Below are 25,423 nucleotides of genomic sequence, written 5' to 3'. Positions count from 1 at the left end.
AATTGGAAAATGAGAAGTTATATGTGCACAGTGGAAACTGGATGCAGACAGCAACGTCGACACTGAAAATATGGAGTCAGCATGAGGGAGTAAATCATGTTGACATCAAATAGCAAGTCCATATTCTTTTAGAACTGGGTTTTGTTGCTATTTAAAAAGCTGGATTATAAAAAAAAAAAATTCAGGTCAGACATCAGGACACTACAAATGAGCCTCTATTACATGTTATGGTTTCATTTTATGGCTAAGAACGAACACTGTGCATTCTGTCTTCGATCTGTAACACTTGACTGGTGAAACAGTAAAAAGTATTGGGCACCCAAAGCGCAATAATATACATGGAGTGCAAATGCTAGCCTACATCTTGTCCAACCCTCCTGTAGCACAAATTGACCAGTCAGAGTGCCCATGTTGCCCCCTGTCAACACAGCACTTACAGATCAGTATTTCTTTGGCTCCAGGATTACCATAATGCTACTGACCCTCCCCAAAACTTAGGGTATTGATGACTTCAAAACTGCACTTTCTATATTTCAAACTAACAAATTTGTGACTGTCTGGGAGGAAAGGGATTCTGGGTGCTAAAGCTTAGAAGCTGGAATTTAAAAATTGAAACTTTAAAAAGATTTTTCGATTATTATTATTATTATTATTATTAATCACTACACTGTCACCAGAATGTCCACTTGATAAACGATGCTGTTAAAACACAAAGTAATGACTTTTTAGACCTTCATTTAAAGTGTGCATACAGTGCATTATATAGAGCCAATCAGCACTGACTAAATATTCATCTTGTAATAATATAGTCTAATAATAACACAAAAGAAATAACCTGAATTTAATAGCTACTGTTGTTTGGAATATAAAAATGTGTATTTATGTTTAAAAAATGAACAAACACGCTTAATATATACTGATGTTTGGAATTTATTACTGTAATACTTGTAGATGAGAACAGAAATAAAATGGACGAAAAACACAATCAAATTGATAATTATAATTATTAAAACATGATTAAAAAACAAAGCTATAATTTTAATGTTAAAATATACAATATAGAAGCACCTAAAGAGTTTGAACAAAATTAAAGGAAAAATCTAAACATAAAATATGTAAAAACAAAAAAACCTCAGACATATATATCCATATTAAAATTTACTGTGCTAGTGAACTAGTAAACCTCCAGTTTTACCCAATGTAAAAGATAGAAAGTAAAAATACAACTTTATATTCCTCCTTTGACATCCCTACCAGAATTTCATACAATAGAAATATTTGAAATAAGCAAAAAATAAAACACAATATGTCCCATACGCCATGTTCTTTAGCTGTTTCAACTTTCAGTTTCTGATTGGAAAACCTTAGACTTTTTACATGGACCTATGGGGGAAAAAGACAGCTTATAAAGTTTAGTCCAAAATGTTTTATCAGCAGTGATTATTATTAATATTTTTTTTTTACTTTTGCACTGAAACATAAACACATTATAAACAAAAGAAAACATGACCATGACAAATAAAGGATATTTTGTTGGAAGCCTGTCACCTGCCTTGAATTCCTTTTTTTTTTTCCTGAGCATCAAGCTTTCAACAGAGGGCTTAAGGAGTTCTTTTGTGTCCCACCTGTGTACCACATTGTTTTCTCCTTGGTTTCTCTTTGGTTTGTCTTTTCAATGTCAGCATAAGTCACATCACTAATGGCAAAATCTATATATAAAAAAAAGATATACAAAGCTTTTTACAGAGTTTTTTCACTCTTTATATTTGTGTCAAAATTCTGTAGCAAAGCTCAAAAAAAAAAAAAATCACATTTTAAAATACAGTCTCAAATCATTGGTACAAATCTTGGAAGATGTCAGATGAAAGTTGCTGTGCTGTTATCTTTTGTATATTTAATTAAAATGCATTTATAACAAAATATACTGCAGGTATTTTAACTGATGTTAACTAAACTTGAAAACTAGCCAAACACGTCAAAAATAAATTTATGGCTATAAAATGGGTTTTTTGGAATAAAAAAATCAGTGGTTAAAGAGTTTGCTGCAGCCAGCTACTACCCACCATCCTGCAGCAATGTCTAAACGTCATTGGTTTGATACAGAAATGGTAATAATAGAATTTTAATAATTTAGAATTTTTACTAACTTCTGCCATATTGCTGAATATAATGTAAATATAGTGCCGATATCTCTGTTTGCTTAAGTAATCTATTGTCTGTAGATATTTTGAATACTTTTTGAGCTTATACTATATTCATCTGTGTTCTTCTTTAGTTCTGAATATACAGTGCCAGCTCTATTACTGCTCTTTCCTAGTTTTTGCATTTAATGAATACTAAATAAATATTATTTAATTTATATGAACACTCAACATTTTCACATCTACTGTATATTTCCCTCCATTACATTCTATTATTTTAGTTACTGAATGATTCATAGCAGAAGTAATCAAAAATGTTTAAAATGGTTAAATCAAATCATTTAAAAAGTCAATAAAAAAAAAAGAATGAAATCAAGTTTTCAGGGAAGAAACATGTAAAGAATTTTGTCCCATATTGTTTTCTTTTTTGTTTTCTTTTTTTTTTTTTTCTTTTCATTTAGTGTTAGCATAAGTCACATCAGCATCTATAAAAGATTATAGATGCAGCATTATTTATAGTTTTATATTTTTCCCGTTCTTTACGTTTGTCTATAAGTTATTGTCGAATTCGTAAAAAAAATAATGTTTTACTGAAGCCAGCTTCAGCAAGTTAAAGAATTTCAGCTAATTTCTCAACATTATGCTAAAATAATATATATATATTTTTATTGTAGATAATTTTTATTCAGCTGCAAGTAGAAACTGGATGATTTTCCCAAAAACCTTAAATTATAGTATAATGAAGCATTCCAGCTTCCTGGTAAATTCTAACCATGAAAGATGGCAAGTTATCAACCAAAACATTACAGTGTGCAAAAGCATAGACACATCTGCAAACATGCAGCAAAAGCTTTGTTGTATACAGACAGTCTTTATTTCCTCAAGAAATTACTTTGGTGATTAAAAAGTTCAAGTTGTGTAGGGAAGCTATTGCTATGTGACTGCTGTATCACAGCAATTCCATCTGTATCATCTTATCTAAAAAGTACTGCATTACAATGATTACACATCTTATTGAAATACAATTATTGAAAAGTAAAATCACATCACCTGAACTACTGGCAAAATGATCTGACATTATGTTTATCAAGTTATCTTATCATGTTGTTTCTGGTTTCTAATAAGACCCTGTGAATAGGTTATATTGCTAGTTCCAGCTACAGAACATTTAGAAAAGAATAAAATAAAACAACAAAATCTCTTGATATTTTATGTTGTCTCTAATGCAGCTTAAGTCAACAGAGTAAAGCAGTGATACAAGTTGAAGTATTAAAATATTTGGTGATATGAGAAACTTTTTAAAGTGACTTATTGTGCTATAGACACAAATAACTGACAATCATACCTTTGGTCTTGATGTAACACAACAGCAGGATCAGTAAGATTATTATGATGACAAACACACAAGACAGACTCAGTCCTACAATTGCAACAGTGGATAAAGGAGCTGAAACTAAGGAAAGAGGAGAAAATGAATATTTGTTTAAACATGAAACCGTAATGTTACAAATCGAATTCAAGTAAGAATAAATGGTTTCTTTACCTTTTACTGTAATCCAGCTTTTTGGTGACTCTCCTCTCTCTGGGTGTTTACAGTGGTAGAAACCTTCATCTGAATTTGAGATGCTATTGATGGTCATCTCTCTTCTAGCCTGGTTCTGGATGATAGAACCTTTATTATAGAAATAAACACCAGAGACTGAGATCTTTGAGTCACGATGTAAACAGCGTAAAGTCAGAGGAGTTCCCTCAGTTACAGGACGGACAGGACTTTCCAGGATCACATCACCACCTGTGTTAAAGAGAAAGAACAACTGAAAAATATGATTCTAGCATACAGACCTCTATTAATATGTTCTATGTGATGTGAATTAATGACCTCAATGCCATATTTATGACTAAAATGAAAAAAGAAAATTTTACTCTATTCTCTCAATTACAAGTATTAATTTTCTATTTTTTATCTGGTATGTTTGTAGCTATAATATCATGTTCTAGGCTAAATATATTATCTGAGAATTTACCTGAGACAAATGTGCAAAGGTTTGATGTTTCATATTGTTTATTGGATTACCAATGAATATTTAAATAATAAAGACCTTCTTGTATATGCCTGCTGGCCATATCTACATATCTATCAAGGATACAGTTTACTGGCTAGCTAAAACATAATACCACTACATTTCTTTTTCTTCTATTCATGAAGCTATGTCATAGACAATGCTATGCGAAAGCTCATTTAAAATGAGGCAAAGTGGAAAAGTATTTAAGTTTGGAAACCATGGACAACATGTCCTCCAGAATAAATTGGAAAGAGACTATCTGACTTATCAATGCTTAGTTAATAAATCTGCATCTCCTATCATATGGAAGTGCATTAGTGCCTGTTTAATATGGAGTTTACCTGTTTGGGAATGCTCTATCAATTCTAAATGGTATATAAAGGTTTTAGACCAAAAAATGTTTCCATCCAAAACATATATATTTTTTCAGGGAATGCCTTACATATTTGAGCAAGACAATGCATATATTACAATAGCATGACTTTATAATAGAAGATTACTGCAGTATAGGCCTTTCAGCATTTAAAAACAAAAATGAAACAAAATAAACAAACAAACAAAAAAAACAATAAAGGACACCCAGAACCAGCAGCTAGAATCCTGAAGACACATACAGTATGAAACAATATTCCTCTCTCAAAATTTCATCAGACTGGTCTACTCAGCACCCAGTGGGACACATGGACCTGTTCCAACTTTTTAAAAGCCCTGTTCCAGCCATCAAATTCACAAATGTTGTCAATAAACTGGTATTCTCAGTTTAAACATTTCATAGGGTTTTTGTTTGCTTGTTTTATTGGGAATAGAATATTGATTTATGAGATTTGCAAATAATCTTATTCTGTTTTTTATTTAAATTTTGCACAGTATCCCAACTATTTCGGAATTGGTGTTATAATTAAATACTACTGATGAGAAGTGATGAAGACTCACTGTGTACTGTGATGTTGACAGAATCACTGCGTTCTCCAGATTCAGACTGACACCAGTAAACTCCAGTGTGTGATGGAGAGAGGGAGCTGATGTTACATGTAGATCCTGAAATTGATGAACAATTGAACAGCTCATTTTGTGTGTGTCCTCTCACTGTCCATCCAGTAGAGTCTTTCTGGCCCTCACAGCTCAGTGAGAGAGAGTCAGCAGTAAAGTGTTGAGTTCTGTTGGGATTGATGATCAGAGACACTGGAGGAGATTCACCTGTTAATAAATATTATTATATTTAAGTACTGTATATAAAAATATATTCACATTTATTTTGTAAAAAAGAAAAAAACATTCTGTATTATACATTTTTTTTATCATACTGTAATACACATGTCTTCACTTATTATCGGAGTTGGGAAGTAATGAAGTATAAATACTTAATTACTGTACTTAAGTAGATTTTTCTGGTATCACTTCTTAATTTTATCTCTTTACTTTTCGGACAACTTCTTACTTTTACTCATTACATTTTTACACAAATATCCGTACTTTCTACATCTTACATTTTCAAAACAGGCTCATTACTTTTCATTTTTTCCTCTCACTGCGCACTGTTTTCAGCCCATCAACATATTTCCTGTAGTTGTGCGGCTTTTTCAATCTACCACTGGTTTATCATTTCCTGGCTTTTACACACACCACAGATGTAGACTAGTTTACGAAGCAAAAAACTAGCAAATAAGAAGCTTCTTGTGGCATTTTTCCTCATAATGCCAAACTGAACTTAAATTATTTTATCATGCAGATAATAGCAAAACATCATTCGAATCTGTAAAGGGTCTACTTTTATTTGTATTCCCTCATAATAACAACAGAATGCTGTGCTTTTAAAAAAATAAAGAAAACAGGCAGGGGGCGCTTTCTGCCATCTGTTACAGTTGTGTTCAAAATTATTCAACCCCCACTGAAATTGATTGTTTTGGTCGGTTTGACATTGATTATGATCATTCAGTCATCCTGCTTACAATTAAATCAAAGAGGCACGTGTAGGTCAGACAAATATAACATAACATTTATAATAAAATAACCACAAATGTCTTTTCTGAGCTCACATCATTATCAGTTTTATTCAACCCCCAAGTGACATTCAATCTTAGTACTTAGTACAACATCCTTTTACAGTTATAACAGCTTTTAAACGTGAAGCATAGCTTGACACAAGTGTCTTGCAGCGATCTACGGGTATCTTCGCCCATTCATCATGGGCAAAAGCCTCCAGTTCAGTCACATTCTTAGGCTTGCGCACTGCAACTGCTTTCTTTAAGTCCCACCAGAGGTTCTCAATCGGATTTAAGTCTGGTGACTGCGATGGCCACTTCAAAATGTTCCAGCCTTTAATCTGCAACCATGCTCTAGTGGACTTGGAGGTATGCTTGGGATCATTGTCCTGTTGAAAGGTCCAACGTCTTCCAAGCCTCAGGTTTGTGACGGACTGCATCACATTGTCATCCAATATCTCCTGGTACTGAAGAGAATTCATGGTACCTTGCACACACTGAAGCTTCCCAGTACCTGCAGAAGCAAAACAGCCCCAAAGCATGATTGACCCCCCGCCATGCTTCACAGTAGGCAAGGTGTTCTTTTCTTCATAGGCCTTGTTCTTCCTTCTCCAAACATAGCGTTGATCCATGGGCCCAAACAGTTCTAATTTTGTTTCATCAGTCCACAGAACACTATCCCAAAACTTCTGTGGTTTGTCCACATGACTTTTGGCATACTGCAGTCGACTCTTCTTATTCTTTGGGGACAGCAAGGGGGTGCGCCTGGGAGTTCTGGCATGGAGGCCTTCATTACGCAGGGTGCGCCGTATTGTCTGAGCAGAAACTTCAGTACCCACATCTGACAAATCTTTTCTCAGTTCCTCAGCAGTCACACGGGGACTTTTTAGCGCACAGCAGTCGAAGTCAGCATCTTCTTTCTGCCACGACCAGGTAGCGTTTCAACAGTGCCCTTTGCCTTGAATTTGCGAATGATGCTTCCTATGGTGTCTCTTGGTATGTTTAACATCTTTGCAATCTTCTTATAGCCATTGCCCTTCCTGTGAAGAGTAATCACCTGTTCTCTTGTCTTCCTGGACCATTCTCTTGACCTCACCATGTTTGTAACCACACCAGTAAATGTCTAGAAGGAGCTGAGTATCACAGTCATTTAAAAGCTGCCTAATTGGTGCTTATTAGGCTTTATTGCTGCTCCCTGATATCCACAGGTGTTTTCAATACCTGATTGAAAACACTTCATTGAACCTCTGTTCTTCAGAGTAGTAGTCTTTAAGGGGTTGAATAATTATGTCAATGAAGAATTCACAAAAGAAACATTTACTACTGTATTACAAAACTAATTGATGTCATTTTAGTTGCATATGGTTCTTTAAGAAGTCCTTGTAGGATTTCATTCTGAATACAATTACAAATGTACACTAAATTCCCTAAAACCATTTACAGCATTGGGGGTTGAATAATTTTGAACACAACTGTATGTCCCTTCACAAACAAATAAATAAAACAACCTGAATCCCAGTGAATACTTGCCTTACAGACATAATAAATATATGTATAGTAAACTCTAAATGTCTTTTACATAAACCAGTTCACATTGAAAACCGCTAAAATCGCTATGAAATTTAGAAGTGGTACAGTTTCTCCGGTATCACCTCGTTAACCGTCTGTGTGGAAACATAGCAAAAGTTCCCTTTGGTGTCCTAATGTTTTATGTAATTTAAAACACTATAATTACTTTAAAACATTTACAAGAACATTTTGTCTTAATGCTCTATGTTGAGTTTGGTTTTAATGATAAACATACATTTGCATAAAGCATCTATATTTCTCCATGTTACTTAGAGTATTATAAACATGAAATATTAATATGTGGTACATTTAGAACATCTAGAAGTAGTAGTACTGGCTATGTTTTACTTAAGTACATGTCGGAGTCCAAACTTCTTTACTTTAACTTGAGTAAAAAATTATATTTTTTACTTTGCTTTTACCTGAGTATTTTAAAACATGAATATCTATACTTCTATTTAAGTGAAGGATGTGTGTACTTTTGACACCTCTGCTTATTATTGTATGCTGCACACACATCCACACACCCCTTATTCTTTCTGATTCTGCAGTTTTTACACACTTAGTGGATCAGTTTAAACGTTTTAGACCTCCTCTTCCTTACTCATCAGATACTGAAGCTACTGTGGAGAATGTATTTGTTCTCTGTATGTAGGTGTCAAAATATAACTTACTGTGTGGTTCTACTGTTAACTTGTACTGTGCAATGCAGTCAGATACTCACCAGTTATGTTTACCCAGAGTGCATCACTGTAGTGTGTGTAGTAGACTGGGTTTCCTCTTCCAGCCCTGCACCAGTACTGACCTCCATCAGAGACACTGACTGATTTGATGGTGTAGGAGTGTGTTTCAGTCTCAGTGTCACGGCTCTGTGTGTCTTTCATCCAGTAAAACTTCCATCCAGCAGACTGCAGCTTCAGTGTACAGTACAGAGTCACTGAGTTTCCTGTCAGTGCAGCTCCTTTAAGATCTGATGTGAGTTCAGGTTCAGGTTTTTCTGTTAAAAATCAAATATAGAAAGATTAAAAAAAAAATTTTGACATGAAACTGAAAAAAGGAATATTAAATGTAATGATTCACTGTGATTAAAGTGAAGGTTTATAAAATAACTGCTGTGATATAGAGCTCTAATCTCTCTATAGTATATTTATTTTGTTATATTTATTACAATACAATTTAATAGATGTATAGAGTAAAGAATATTTTGGAGAATTATCACTAAAAGACTGAAATGAAAATGTTTAAGTATTGTCTGTGTGTGTGTGTGTGTGTGTGTGTGTGTGTGTGTGTGTGTGTGCGCATGTGTGTGGTATAGGTTAATTTTTATTTTAAATATGTTATATTTAATATAAGATCATCTATTTAATAATCTGTTTATTATTTATTGAAATAACCATTACATTGAGATACTGTAAAAGAACCATGATGCAATTTTGTCCCATGTGAAAAATCCATTTAAAAGCAAATGGAACCGACAATATGTGATATAAAACACACTCACCTGATACAGTCAGTGTAAAAGCATCACTGATCTGTGTGTATTTTGGGTCTGATGAATGAGTTCCATTACAGCTGTATGGACCTGTATCAGAGGCTTCGACATCAGTGATTGTGTAGGTCTTCTTTCCTGTAGCATCACCTAGTTCTTCATTATTTCTATACCAGTGATACTTCCAGGATCCTCCAGTCTGTATGTCACATGTGAGAGTGACAGTTTCCCCAATGAACACATTCACAGCTGGCTGTATTTTTACTACAGGCTTTGGTCTTGCTATACAAATATAATAAACCATTTAGCATATATAAAGTCTCCAAACATTATGCAAGTATTTTTATATATAATCTAGCCATCTTTTGGTAAATACTGTAATGTTTCTCTGGTGTAAAGTACTCCATATAGAATACAATAGGTATATACACAAAATTGCTGGGAAAATTGAAAATGATTCAAACCATTTCTACAAATTAAATTCCAAAGTGTAGTCAAGATCATATAACTAATTCACGAAGCTTAAACAGTGTAAATGACTATAACGTCATAATAAACATTTCTACAGTATAATGTCTTAAGAATGGAGAACTGACTCAAACTATGTAACTTTTCATTGAAATGAATATATGCAAAATGTCTCACCTCTGACTGAAACCCAGGTTTTTGGTGACTCACCAATCTCTGGGTCTTTACAGTAGTAGAAACCTTTATCTGACTTTGAGACACTACTGATGGTCATCTCCCCTGCAGTCAGGTCCTGGACGATCGAATCATTTATATAGAAATTAGCACCTGAGTCTGAGATGTTTGTGTTGCGATATAAACAGCGTAAAATCAGAGGATTTCCCTCAGTCACAGGATGGACAGGACTGTCAAGTATTACTTCACCATCTGTAGGAAAGAGAACAAAGCAATACAAAGAGATACACTTAATATTCACTACATAATACACTAAATTTACAAGCATATACCTTTAAGTGTACAACCTCAAATACAATGAACACTAGAGTTTAAAATGCTTTCAGTTTCTGATCATGTGCAGATAAACGTGTGTAGCATGTTTAAAGTGCAGCAGAAAGAGGAAAAGTGTAATTGTTGTGCAAAATCAATTCTAGTTACAGACCACAATATACTTTATATATATATATATATATATATATATATATATATATACACACATTTCCTTTTTTTTAGAACTGCAAATCATTTAATGCTCATGTGGAATTTACAAATAAAAAAAAAGTGGATTTACATTGCATAATTATTATTATGAATATAAATATCTCTTATTTTGATATGTATTATATCATAAATCTAAACAAACATATATAATCTATTGATGTATTATACATAATTATATCTATAATATATTATACAGTACCTTAAAGCTTTCATCATTTTCTCAGTATTGGAAATATATAAATTATACAATTATGTTAATTATGATGTAATGACTGAAAGAGGAAAAAAAATAACTGTAAAAGCTGAAGAGCGTAACCTAAGTAAAATAATGTTATTATTTCAGTAAAATTTCCAGAAGTCCCTCATTCACTTTTAGAGATTAGGTTTTACTGCAGTGCTGCCAATTACAGATTACTATATTAGTTTTCATGTTTTTCTTTCTTTTTATAAGTAAGGTATTATATATTTTAGGAGATGCAAAAAAAAAAAAAAATTTAAGAGATGCAACTAAGGTATCAAGTAAATTCTTTTAATATAAATTACAGTTTCGGCTTTTTTTTATGTTAGTCGGGTTTATGTATTAAATTCTACTGATGAGAAGTGATAAAGACTCACTGTGTACTGTGATGTTGACTGAATCACTGTGTTCTCCAGATTCAGACTCACACCAGTAAACTCCAGTGTGTAATGGAGAGAGGGAGCTGATGTAACATGCAGATCCTGAAACTGATGAACAATCAAACCATGTCTCATTGTGTGTGTATCTTCTTACTGTCCATCCAGTAGAGTCTCTCTGGTCCTCACAGCTCAGTGAGAGAGAGGCAGCAGTAAAGTGTTGAGATCTGCTGGGATTGATGATCAGAGACACTGAAGGCGATTCACCTGTTTATAATAAAATGTATACTTTTATATTTTAATATACAGCAATATTATATTAACGTTTATTTTGGTACAATATTTAGTGGTTCAGAATAGAAGTGCAAAATGTTAAACATTAATTCATTTTCATGTATGGAATAAGTTCTGTGTATGAACAACTATGTTCCATGTAGCTGTGTAACTATAACTTACTGTGTTACTACTACTACTGTGCAATGGAGTCACACTCACCAGTAACATTTACCCAGAATGCATCACTGTAGTGTGTGTAGTAGACTGGGTTTCCTCTTCCAGCTCTGCATCTGTACCCACCTCCATCAGAGACACTGACTGATCTGATGGTGTAGGAGTGTGTTTCACTCTCAGACTCTTGGCTCTGTTCAACTTTGATCCAGTAAAACTTCCATCCCACAGACTGCTCCTTTACTGTACAGTACAGAGTCACTGAGTTTCCTGTCAGGGCAGGACCTTTAAGGTCTGATGTGAGTTCAGGTTTAGGTTTTGCTGTTAGAGACAAAACAAACATAAATATTTAAATTTACTGTACTAGCCAACTACTGAATATGGAGTGGAAATATTTTTGTTTGTCTCTCAGATGATTCTGGTCTCAGCTAAACAATGAGGCCTACATATTTTTTATATTATTATATGTTACTGAGTAAGCACAAAAAATCAATAATTTGCTTAAAATGTAAACAGACCAAAGATTAATCTAATTGCAGGTCATTTATGATATGTTTGAAGAAAATACGATTTTCACAATAAGCATAAATAAATACAACTATTTACACAAGTGAATGTATTTATTGATGAACACATTTACATGCGTTCTTTTGATCTCAAAGATATTACTACTTTAAGGGAGCTATTACTTTTGTTCCTGCAGAACACTTTCCATTTCAAATATAATACTTTTTCCTACATCCTTTACCTCCTCACCAGGGTTTGTAAAAAAAAAAAAAAAGGTTTAATAGTGAACAAATTTGTTCTGTATTAAAGCTTCTGTTAACTGTGTCATTCTTAGAAATTGGCAAACCAATCGCATTTGTATATTAGGTGGTTCAAAGCAGTTTAGTACAGATCAGATCTCTGCAATGCTCACTTTAAATGCAATATAAATTAACCTGTTAATTTAAAATAAAGTGAAAGTGGAAAGTAAGAGCAGACAAGAGAGCGATACAATTATTATAATAAGATTTTGTTCCTAATACAATAAAATTTGGAACAAACTCTAAAACTAGTGAAAACTTTAATAAATAGTATAAAAGTAATCTAAAAGTAATCTAACAGTATAAAAGTGTCGCCTAATTATACTGTATTTAAAAATCTTTTTCACTCTTTTAAAAGGTACGGATCTTTACTGTGAAGTCACAACAGTTATCTTATTTCAGACATGTGGAATCAAGAGAGTAGGGTCAGCTGGATTATTAGGTGAATAATTTTTTTTTTTTTTACAACAAAACAAGTAATTAAATGTAAAATGATTGTTGATGTTTCTCCAGTCAGAATCAGCTTTTTAAATCAATATAATGACAACAACAGTACATAATAACAGTATATCTGGAACAAATCTAAAAGATTAAATGAGTGATATTCTCTACAGAGATCACTAATAAATTAATGAAAGACATTATAACAAAATGTATTTGCAAACTCACCAGACACCCAAAGTCCAACAGGATCACTCATCTTTGAGCTCTGATAGCCAACACTCAACCCTCTGCACCTGTACATACCACTGTTATAGTCAACAATGAATCTAATGCTGAATTGGTAATGCCCTCTGAAGGGTTCATAAAATCTGTCAGAGAACCAGGTGTATGTCCAATGAGTGTCTCTTTCTGTTTGCATTTCACATATGAATGTCACTTTCTCTTTTCTGAACACCCGTGTATCAGGTTTTATAATCACCACAGGTTTAGGACTCTCTGGGGAAAAAAAATAACACCATTAATTTCATAACACCATTATTTTTATGAGTAGCAATTTGTTAATCTGTAATCTAAGTAATATCAGTTTATCATTCACTGCTACTGAAGTAAATGTAGATCTCAATGTGAAACACTGACTCAATGAATCAAGTTCTGTTAAAAAAAAAAAAAAAATTTCTGTGGGTTTTTTTTGATAGATTAATTTCTTAAGAAATTTGTTTATTATTGGGGAAGGTGTAGGTAGGACATTTTAAAGACAAGTTAAGAGAAATGCAATTAAGATGGTTTGGTCATGTGCAGAGGAGGGACATGGGGTATATCGGTAGAAGAATGCTGAGGATGGAGCCACCAGGAAGGAGGAAAAGAGGAAGGCCAAGGAGGAGGTTTATGGATGTGGTGAGGGAAGACATGCAGGTAGCTGGTTTGAAAGAGGCAGATGTAGAGGACAAGGTGGTATGGAGACGGATGATCCGCCGTAGCAACCCCGAACAGGGGCAGCCGAAAGAAGGAAAGAAAGACTATTGATTCATATCTAAATTACTGAGTACTTTATTACCTGACTTTTTTATGAACAATAATGCTAGAAATAACCGAAAATATAATGTGATCACACTTTTAACATATAGAATTAATAAAAGAAAGAGAATTCTGACCTACACATGGTGGCAGAACCCCCACCCCCCAACACACACACACACACACACACACGTTTTCAGTTTATAACTCCTCATACACATTCTCCAATCTCTCATAATCTTTCAGATCCTACAGTCTCTTACACTCAGTGGTTCAGTAAAATTAAGTTTGACCCTCATCCTTTAAACTCATACACACTCAGGCAGATCAGATAAAGATTATGTTAAAATTTCTAAAGCACTTTTAATGCTTAAAGAGCGTTAAAGTTTTAGGTGACATTTTCTACAAAATGAGTGTTGTGTCACTTGCTTTCCAGCTCATACCACACCAGTCCTGCTCAGCTGTTTATCACACTGTCTCTACTTATTTTTGAATAATAATAATGAAATGATTTCTCTGTATGTAAATTATATGATTTAATTATATGATTCGGCTTAACAGAACATCTTGTACTCACCAGTAACATTTACCCAGAGTGCATCACTGTAGTTTGTGTAGACTGGGTTTCCTCTTCCAGCTCTGCACCTGTACTGACCTCCATCAGAGATGTTGACTGAGCTGATGGTGTAGGAGTGTGTTTCAGTCTCAGTCTCGTGAGTCTGTGTGTCTTTAATCCAGTAAAACTTCCATTTAACAGGGTGCGGCTTCAGTGTACAGTACAGAGTCACTGAGTTTCCGGTCAGTACGTCTCCTTTAAGGTCTGATGTGAGTTCAGGTTTTTCTGATGTAAAATATGAATAGAAAGTAAAGTAGTCTTAGTTAGACTAAACAAAACAGTAATATTTTCTCTATGATGTTGTCAAATGACATCTATTTTTAAACTTTTTCATCATTTTTAGCTAGACACTGATGTCAATGAAAATACTTTAGAGACAGCAAATATAAGGCTTCAAGTGGGGGTCAGAAAATGATGCAGGTCTTTGATCTCTCTCTACTCTTTATCAATTTACTGTGTACAGGCATACAGAAAATAATAGAGACATTTTTAACAAATCACAAACTTTACATATACAGTATAACTTTTACTCGAAAACATGTTCAAAATGGGGTTTTTTTTGTTGTTGTTGTTCTTTACACTTTGTATTTATGCTCAAACATAAAACATTTTGCAGTTTTGAAACTTTACAGCAAAGAAATAAAACAAAAACTTAAACATCACAAACTCAATAACGTGTTTTATAAAGCTCCATTTCATACTGCAGGTTAGAGCATCCAATACTTGTAATGTTGCTTTTTAACTGTAGTTCATCAGATATGGTTTTCGGTAGTATTTATGTATTATATGATATATAAAAAAATAGAATTGAAATGTTTCGCTAAATTAGCATTTTTTTGCCCAGGAGCTCTTTAGTATATTTGCCGAATAATTATTTAGTGAACATCAAAGAAAAATGCTCACATGTTTCAATTTAGTCAGTCAACAGCTATTTAGGGGTCCATTATAAGTCATGAACAGCAGATACTTCTTAAATGTAATCAGATAGACAATGTATGAAATAAACACACTCACCCAATATAGTCAGTGTAACTGCATCACTGCTCTGTGTGTATTTTGGGTCTGATGATTGAGTTCCTTTACAGCTATAAAGACCTTTATCAGAGCCTTTCACAGCAGTAATTGTGTAGGTCATCCTGCCTGCAGCATATCCGAGTTCTTCATTATTTCTATACCAGTGGTACTTCCAGGATCCTCCAGTCCATATGTTACATGTGAGAGTGACAGTGTCCCCGATTAACACTGAATTATCTGGCTGTATTTTCACTACAGGCTTTGGTCTCTCTATACATACATAATAAAAAAATAAAAAACACCAACATATTCAGTACTTCCAAACATGTGATATGTAATATATTTTCATTATTTAAATTATTAATTTTTAGATAAAGTTTCCAACTTTATATCTGTAGTAAAAATGTAGAAAACATGACTTACCGCTCACTGTAATCATGGCTGAATCACTGAACTCTGACTCATAGTTTCCCCTGAGTGCTTTGCAGGAGTATCTTATTTTTCCTTTATTAAATGCTCTCCCGCGGATTGTGTTGCTGTGTGTATTTGCAGTTTTTACATATTTTGATAGCTGATTATCTTTGTACCAGTAAAACCTCCATCCAGTAGACTGCAGATTACAGCTCAAAGTAATGTTGTCTCCAGTGTAGATGGAGCTCTGAGGATTCACACTCACAGTCGGTTTGGGTTTTTCTGTTAACATAAAAAACATCAAAGTTGTTTTTGTCTTTACAGCAAAAGGGTTTATTATTTGAATGTCTTAATTCAGCATTTACATAATACAGAGTTAAACAATTTCCATGTTTAACAATTTACAATGTAAAGATGGATAATCATTGTAAAGTATATATAGTTTATTGCTGAATGACTCCATTCAGTTGAAGGTATGGCTCATTCATGCAACTGATGTGTTAAAGAGTCTGTGCTGGAGTAGAAATTGTTTTCTAGTTATTGGGTGTGCATGTTAAAGATAAATGGGTTAATTTGTGTTTTGCTGTTGGAAGCTTGGGTTAAAACAGCCTGCAATACCAACTGAACTCATTGTTATTTATTTAGAAATCTTTCTTGCTTATCAAATCTTATAGATTTTTACTGGGAAGGGACAACGCTTAAATTTTTATATTCAAATGTGGAATTGTGAAGGTAGGACCAGTTTGACTCTTAGGTGCAGAACCTGTTTTTTCATATGTCAAGTAAGGCAAAATTATGTTCAGTCAGACTGGCTTATAAGTTGTGATGATTACTGTTGTTACCAGCAATTAGTGAATTCAGTGTTTTATGATGGAAAAGTAAACATGTTAAGTAAACAAGGTAGCTGTAAAGTCATTAGAACAAAAGTCAGTTACAGTGTAGCTCATTGAAAGATAGTACAAATTCAAATAAGTATAAACTTGAAACAAATAATTACTAATTTCTATTAGTTTTATTTAAAAATTAAAGACTAATAATATGTATTAAAGTAATACATAAACTCACGCACTCACCTGATACAGTGAGTGTAACAGGATCACTGAAATCTGAGCTCTGAGAGTCTCTTCTCCACCTTCTGCATGTGTATTCACCGCTGTCAGTGTCTGTAACTGAGTTGATGCTGAACTCCTGTGTTGTGTGGTGTAGGTCCTCTTTGTAATCATTCTTATACCAGTCATATCTCCACTCAGTGTCCCCACCTTCCTGTATGTCACACCTGAAATCCACTCTTTCTCCTCTGAACACCTCTGTATCAGGCTTTATAATCACCACAGATTTAGGACTCTCTATAAAAGAAAACACTATTGTTTAATGTATGACTTAATTTAGAACATATTAAATATGTAGTAACAGATGTAAGCGATGAAGCTCTGTCAGAGTACTTATAACAATTGCTACAATTGGATTATATACAGTAGGTCACAATGTGGATTGTGGGACAAGATGACTTGCAGAATCTCTTCTGTTGCTAAATTGGAAAAAATACAGCAAAGTTTTGAAGTAGGATGACTGAGCAGGAAGAGCTTTTAAGTAAAAATGTTGAAACTGCCCTTTAAGTGGGCATTCTTAGCAGGAGTCAGATGGCAGTGTTAAAAGGAGTTGTATAAATTGTAAAAGGAGGCGAGGTTTAAAAGTTATGAAGGCATGCAGTTAGTTTGAAAGCAAGAGGTGATGGAATGGATATTTTGGGAAGTGGGAGCAAAATACAGATTTTAGGCAGGATATGTATGGTAATGGTGAAGGATGCTACAGAAATAACGGAGCTTGTCAGATTGGAAGCTAAAGTCTCGAGCAACAGTGAAAGGGCTGCTGTGTGAAACAAACAGGCTAATGAGCATATCCAGTCTCATGGTGGAAAACAGATAAAAACTAAATGGCTGAGCTAGCAGATCACACAGTGCATACACCAAACACAAGCAGAGAACAAACTTGAACTTCACAGAGTAAAAAGCAGCAATTCTTTGTTGAATCATTTGATTTTGATATATTTCCATATGAGCAAAGTTAAAGTAAAGTGTTCCCTTACTCAGTTAAGGTTATGCTTGTAACAGAAAACTTGTCACTGCCAGTTTCTAAGGAAGAAAGAAGGAAGGTATATGTAAAGCATAAAGCTAGAGCAGCCAGGGTAGCTGAGTTATGTGAAGAAATACATGACAGTTAGTGACAGGATGTGAAGAGAGTTGTGGGAAGCTAAAGCTCAGTTGACAGGTGATCTGCTAGTACAGAGCCCACTTAGCACCTCTATTGGAGATTGAGCCAAAAGTGGACTGGAGATAAGCATACTAATGGTGACAGCCCCTGGTTTGTGGGAAACCAAGAGCTTCTTGGTCTGTGTGATGTGAAAACAGACATAGGTTTAAAATACCTGTCAGGAGTGATGTCAGTGAGTTAAAGAAGTGCTAAATTGGAATTGTTAATTCTAAGTCAATACTGTTTATCTAAATATATTAATCTAACTGCAGAATAGGCTTCTAATGACAAAACATAAGAGAACATAAATAGCATAGACCAAGAGACAATTTCAAATGGTACACAATCAATAGTACTAGTTGGAAGAATCTAGTCAGTTCATCTTCACTTTGCTATTTAGCCCAACTGTGTGATTTTACTGTAATTATCTTCTGATTTTATCTGCTTTTGTCTTGCATAATCCAAATCAAACAAATAAATGGGAACAAACTAGTCCAAATAGCCACACTGTTCCAAACCCAACCATTAGTTTAAAATACAGAATAAGAAGTAGCATAATATGAAGACAGGCAGATATACAGTAGGCAATGTTTGTTTTACAACCAGTTAATCAAGTAGATCAAATATGAAGACAAAAACAAGCAGACAATAATCTATCAATTGAACACAGCAACAATTATAATTTAGTTTGCTGTGTTTTTATAAATGAAGGCCCTTTAAATACTGAGTGTTGAAGGGTTTTTACCACTATTAGTTCATAGAAATGCCAGATATTAAAACAGTAAAGGAAACAGAAGGTGTACAGAAGTTCACCTGCATTAGTGTGTATGCATTTATATTAAAAGCTCTTAGTCTGATATTAGCCCCCTCACTATTTCCAAATCAACGTTTAAAGCTGATTGCAGCATTAACAATACTATTTAATTCTCTTTAAAACCATAATCACTCAACTTAATCACATTGTAAATAATATTTTTTAAAGCCACTTATCATTCGAATTAAGAGATGGATATCTACATGCATATGGAGGGTGAATGGAAGAATAACTTATATCACCTGCTTGTGTAACATGGATGAGCCCAGTTAGAACTAAAAGTAAAAAGGAGAGAAGCATAAAAAATTATGCAAGTAAACAATACAGATACACTAAAATGCTAAAGGTTTTGGATGACCTGACTTTTCCAGCCATATGTGGTTCTTTCCCAAACTGTTATCGCAAAGCTGAAGGCACACAGTTTTATAGAACGTCTTTGGATGCACTAGCATGACATTTTCCCTTCACTTGAAGTAGGAGACCCAAACCTGTTCCAACATGACCATGCCACTGAATAAACTGGATGAACTGGAATGCTGACTGCACCTTAGGCCTCCTCATCTCACCTACATCAGTACCTGATTTTACTAACACCCTTGTGTCTGAATGAGCAAGAAGGATATGCTCAAAAAGGGCATACAGTTCTTATGACTAGGTGACTCAATAGTTTTGGCAATGTAGTGTAGCTGTTGTAAAGCTTATAATTACACCATAGCATTTTGCAGATAATTACCACAGCTTAATGAATTAATAAGCAATTATTTTTATATTTTTACTATATTACTTCATACTTATGTACTTACTTTATATTTATTTCTATTGAAATAAATACCTTTTCTATGTAAAAAAAACATCAGCGATGACCATTACAATGCAATAACACTCAAAACTCTTTATATAACTGTTAATCATCTCCATACAAAAGGTCATATTAATCATTATGCATTTTTCTAAATAACAAATCTGTCTTTAAAGCATTCATATTTATTCTACTTGGTATATACTGCTGCTGGGCTAATGCTAAGACCTACAGTTTTATAGAAACTACAACAGCAACATTCTTCACTTTAAGGACTACAAAAATGTCACATAAATTATAGAAATCTAAATCATTAACAAGTAGAACATGCTGGAGAGACTCTATTCACTTTAAATTCCGATTTCTCATGAGCTTAAGTCATAGAGTAATTTTCTATTTTAATTTTCAATTCCATTTTTATTGTATAGTGCTTATAACAATGGACATTTATCACAAACTTTCACAATCACATTGCACCAGATATCCAGATATCGGGATTCTCAGCCTGTCCAAGAAAATAATATAATAAAGAGAGAGAACATTTACTCACAGATCATCACACAGAATGGACTGAGCTCCATCCTCTCCTACTGATCTGATGATGAATATAAATTTTTACTTACTGTGGTCCAATCATGTGAAAGAAAATAAAAGAGAGAAAATGCAGGTGAAAAATCTTACTTTATACTATTACTTTTTGCAATTTCAAGCAGGATAACTGATTTCAGAAAATGAATAATGTGCCTTATGTTCTTTACAGTAATGTGGACCGGGGTATTTTTCCGAAATATAGTGGTCTACAAAATATAGTAGTTTTAAAACAATACAATTTAGAGAGAAAGAAACACACACACACACACACACACACACACACACACACACACACATTGAGAGAGAGAGAGAGAGAGAGAGAGAGAGGTTATGTGGTTAGAAAAAATGTATAGACACTAATAATTACAACTTATCAGCATGAAATCAGTTATTGAATGTGTTTGCTCTCACTAGCAATCTCTTCTACCACAGATTTAAAGAAGGCAATAATTATCAGGAGATAAAAAGACAACAAATATTGTGCTAAATTGAAAACATGAGCACATATTTAGGAATAGCCCAAGAATATGAAAAGTGTGTGGGGGAGAAGCGAATAATGAGTGAAACACTTCAGTAGACACTCTGTATATTTACACTCTGTATATCTCTGTTGCGATAGTGGACACGTTTTCATTTGCAGATGCAACATAACGTAACAAAATTATATGCTGTTGAGGTTTTAATGATGTTTACCATTATGTTCACCTTTGGTATTATCTCATCTTATTGAGTGCTGAAAAACATACAACACAGAAACTAGCAGTAGTGAGAATATGCAAGTGTTTTTTTTCCTTACCTTTACTGAGAATGTGCAAGACAGAGCATTTCTTATATTCTTAAACTCACACAGCTCAACAAGTCTAGAAAACAAACACAACAATGTCTCATTGTTCCAATGCATTCATAACTGCATGTGTCATGGAGGTGAAGTAATTATACCTGATGAGTAACAGTTTAGGCAACCAATGTAAAAGAGGGGAGGAATAAAAACGTGTGTAATATGATACCAGACAGGTATATTGGGTGTGGGAACTGTTATATAAATATGTTTATATGAAAAATGTTTAATAAACAAGTTTGCATATAACATTAGACGTTTCAAACATCATTAACTGAAATTAACACACTTGTTGAAAAACAAATAAGCAGTAAACTATGTGTGAAAATATATTTATTCAGAACATTTACTGCTAGATATTAAGTTATTTTAATGTGAATCAGAACACATTTCACAGCATACCGTTTACTGCTACGGAAATGTTTGCGCTCTCACACACACACACACACACACACACACACGGATTCATACAAGCACACATTTATACCCCATCTGCAACATAATCTACACATCTACAACCCAGACACTCATGGATTTATTAATACCTACTTATGTGTGTGTAAGAGTCTACTGTGTTCTGGAGATGCGTCGGACACACGGAGTCTTGAGCAGGAGGCTGAATCTGGACCTCCAGTCCCGAAAACCGAAACCCGGAGATTCACACCTGCGGTTTCACAAGTACTAGAAAAATATTATTTTCACCTGATTATTTTCTAAATTCGAAATTCAAATTATGTACAGGATCCTAGAATATGGTAGAATATTATATATAATAATAGTATATCTAATAATTATAATAGTAGAATATAGACATCATAAGATAAAATATATGATAAAATACATTAGACAATGAATATGTGTATTCTTACAGTGTTCATTAGATTACAGTGACTCAGGTTAGTGTGATTACTTTGAAACGCCAAGATTAATGGTCATTAGTCATTATGATACTATGGTTTTATTATTTATATTTGAAATAAATTATAAAATTGTTGTAATCTGGTTTTCAGAGTATTATGATTATGATAAAACTCTTATTTTAAACTATAGTATTTGCAATTTCATGTAGTATTTTGGTAATAATTTTAAGCAATTCATTCTGTGGAAAATATTTAAAATGTATGAACTACATATTGTGTTGGGAGATGTGTTCATGTGTATGACGTTAACAAGTAAAATGGGCTTGTTTTTAATGCGTATTCGATATGTATAATAATTTTCTGGTGTTTTGTGTGATACAATTTCTACTGGTCATTTATTATGTATTCAAGAAAGAAAGAAAGAAAGAAACTGTGAATGAACATTTTGACAAACTTTATCACGTTATCTTTATTTAAATGTTAATAAGAGAAAAATCCAAATAAAAACATAAAATAGCTGCTCAGATATTTCATACAATAGTAATTTAAGCAACATCCTATTTAATTGTAAATATAACACTTTCAAATCTTCTTCTTCATCTTCTTTCTGCTGCACTCATAACGATCACCACAGCAGATCATTCTTCTCAATATACTGTACATTTGCCCCTTTCAAACCAACCACCTGCTTGTCTTCCCACACCACATCCATAAACCTCCTCCTTGGGCTTCCTCTTTTCTTCCTGCCACCGGCTCAATCATCAGCATTCTTCTACCGATATACCCCAAGTCCCTCCTCTGCACATGTCCAACCCATCTCTTTCGTGCCTCTCTCACTTTATCTCCAAAACGTCCTACCTGCATGGTCCCTCTAATGAATTAATTTCTAATCCTGTCCATCATCGTCACTCCCAAAGAAAATCTTAACATCTTCAGCTCTGCTACCTTCAGCTTCACCCTCTGTTTTTTTGACAATGTCGCCATCTTTAAACTGTACAACATAGCACTTCTTATAAATTTTCCATTTCACACTTGCACCCTTTTCTTCACTCCTCCAACACACTCAATTACTTTGCACAGTTGACCCCAGGTACTCATCTACCTTCACTACCTCTACTACTTGCAACCTCACCACTCAACTGCCCTCCCTCTTATTCACACACACATGTATGCTGTCTTGCTCCTACAGGGTTTCATTCCCCTTCACTCCAGCATGTACCTCCATTTCTCCATGCTTCTCTCAACCTTCTCCATACTCTCGACACAAATAACATGTTTAAATCATACTGTATCTAAGTCAATTCTAAATATTAAAGTATAAGAAATTAAATCTATAGCAAAAAAGGTAATATAAGGTAAAATAGTAAAAAGAAAATGCATAGACGTTATATAAACACGGTATATCAGCAAAAGCAATCATGAAAAAAAAATAATAAATTGTACTTTTGGATAGAGCATGAACACTGACAGTATTTGAATAGTTTTTTATGTTTGACCACTAGAGGTCAGCATTGGTCCCTCAAATTGTTTTCTTTGCATGATGTCGCTGCCACCTGCGTCCTATTTCCACCGTGTGTAATAAAGTTCAATTACAGACAAAGTAGAAAAGCAAACAACCTTAGAATTCAAAATAGAAAAAACGCTGGGGAAAATCTAATGAAAGGCTACTCTAAAGTTCTCCTCAAACATGCCCTCATAGGCAAAACAATCAGAACTCGCAGAAAAGAATATTAAAGGTTTGATTCGAACAAATGTCTGGAGACGAGGAAGAACTTACACAACACACAAAGGACTGGCCACGGATCATCGACGACCACGCAAAGGTACAAGAAGACAGAAGGATTTATTTAGTGGAACGTGGATGCAGGTGGCACCATAATGAGCATGCAGAGAGGAAAAGATGAATGAGCATTGGGGGCCTCTAGCGGCCAAAATATAAAATAACAATTCCAACCCCTGACCGAGTGTGTTTGTTACGCTGGGAGCTGTTGTTAATTAAAAGCTGGATTTTGAAACAAAATCGTGGCCTTTAACACCTTTAACACTCAGACAGATGTGTCACCTTCTATCACTCTGTATGGTCTGATGTCCTCGCCAGGTTCAGCTGTAAAATACACAATTATCAGCACGTCAATTATCTTCTTATTAAATATTAGGGTTTTATTTTGTGGTTAATGATGAACACTTTATGCATTCTTACTTCGAGCTCTGTAACATTTCACAGCCAGAATGATGGTCACCAGCACATACAGCGAGACCACCACTAGACTGCTAAGGATCTTCAGTACTGAAGGTTTTCCTGGTGGCTGAACTGAAGGAAGAAATATTAGGATATTTAAAAAAAAATCTAATAATAATAATAATAATAATCATAATAATAATAATAACAGCAAGTGTAACAAACAGTACTAACAGTAATACTAAAAATTTCTTACAATCAATCATATTAAAAGCATACATTTCCTGGTCATAATCAGTCAGGTTTTTTTTATTTAACTGAGCATTAAAACAGGGATTTAATTTTTTAATTTAATATTTTTTTTTTTACTGATGATGTAAAAGACAGAAAATAATACAATTAATATAAACAACAGACTTTCTTTTGGACAGTGCTGTATTGTTTAGCAGCTTCCAGATGGTTGGCTTTAAGTAATAAAGTGTCAGTTCTTGAAATGCATTATGCATTTGAATTTATATTAATTTACAATACAGAGTCTAGTCCTCCAGCCTTAACAAACACTCAGCATATTTTTCTGCTCTAAATACAACATAACATACTTAAATCCAAAATTGTGAATTAAATGAAATGAAAAAAAATGTGTGCCATACATTTCAAAGAGTAATATATAACATTTAATTAGCATTTAAGAAGCTTGGAAAATGTAATATGTCTTAAGAACTGATAAATTAATACAGCATAATTTATGAGAATAATTTCCTCACCTCTGACTGAAATCCAGTTTTTCGGTGACTCTCCTCTCAATGGATGTTCACAATGGTAGAAACCTTCATCTGACTTTGACACACTGCTGATGGTCATGTCTACTGTAGTCTTGCTCTGAAGAAATGAATCATCTTTATAGAAACCCACACCAGCTGCTGTTTTACGATATAAACAGCGTAAAGTCAGATGTCGTCCCTCAGTCACAGGATGGACAGGACTGTCCAGGATCACATCACCACCTGTAAAAAAAATGAAAGACAACATTGAACACACAATGTCTGTAAAATACTCCTAGAGACATACAGCTAAAATACAGACCTCTGTTATCCTGTTCTCTGTAACATTTATGTATGAACTCAGTGTCATATTTATGATTGTCACTGGATTGTACTACATTCCAAAGCTCTCCATTCTTTAATAAAGGCTCTTCATATAAGGTAAGTTGGTGTCTACAGTAATGTGCTAAAATAAATACATTATCTGAACATTTCTACATTACTGCTACACACATAAAGGTTACACTGTTCATTG

At 33.8% G+C, this 25,423-nt stretch overlaps 2 protein-coding genes across 7 annotated transcripts in view; both read right to left on the bottom strand.

The window, feature by feature from the left end:
- Window positions 1-912: 912 nt before the first annotated feature.
- Window positions 913-21,159, bottom strand: LOC124387223 (hemicentin-1-like). 6 transcript variants are annotated; one of them, XM_046851437.1, is made up of 18 exons: window positions 21,047-21,159; window positions 20,210-20,281; window positions 19,103-19,135; window positions 16,870-17,142; window positions 15,809-16,078; window positions 15,386-15,655; window positions 14,333-14,596; window positions 12,967-13,236; window positions 11,540-11,812; window positions 11,045-11,311; window positions 9,890-10,138; window positions 9,257-9,526; window positions 8,480-8,752; window positions 5,138-5,401; window positions 3,685-3,933; window positions 3,487-3,594; window positions 1,549-1,709; window positions 913-1,383 (listed from the first exon to the last, which is right to left on the bottom strand). In XM_046851437.1, exons 2-17 carry the CDS (start codon window positions 20,238-20,240, stop codon window positions 1,582-1,584), a joined length of 3,492 nt encoding a protein of 1,163 aa, XP_046707393.1. In that variant the 5' UTR covers window positions 20,241-20,281; window positions 21,047-21,159; the 3' UTR covers window positions 913-1,383; window positions 1,549-1,581. The 6 variants fall into 6 exon arrangements, with proteins under 6 accessions (XP_046707393.1, XP_046707392.1, XP_046707391.1 ...); XM_046851436.1 differs by having other exon boundaries at window positions 1,553-1,709; XM_046851435.1 differs by having other exon boundaries at window positions 913-1,709.
- A 2,170-nt stretch (window positions 21,160-23,329) lies between these two features.
- The window catches only part of LOC124387224 (Fc receptor-like protein 5), a 111,051-nt gene continuing 108,957 nt past the window's right edge, over window positions 23,330-25,423 (bottom strand). The window contains exons 33-34 of the mRNA XM_046851441.1: window positions 24,149-24,259; window positions 23,330-24,052 (exon numbers count right to left, since the gene is read on the bottom strand). Coding sequence (XP_046707397.1) covers window positions 23,994-24,052; window positions 24,149-24,259 — 170 coding nt within the window. The 3' untranslated portion in view covers window positions 23,330-23,993. The remainder of the gene's footprint in view (window positions 24,053-24,148; window positions 24,260-25,423) is intronic.

Source organism: Silurus meridionalis, chromosome 6 (assembly GCF_014805685.1).
Source record: "Silurus meridionalis isolate SWU-2019-XX chromosome 6, ASM1480568v1, whole genome shotgun sequence".
NCBI lineage: Eukaryota > Metazoa > Chordata > Actinopteri > Siluriformes > Siluridae > Silurus > Silurus meridionalis.
Note: the sequence above shows the minus strand (reverse complement) of the source record. Positions and strands in the feature narration are given on the sequence as shown.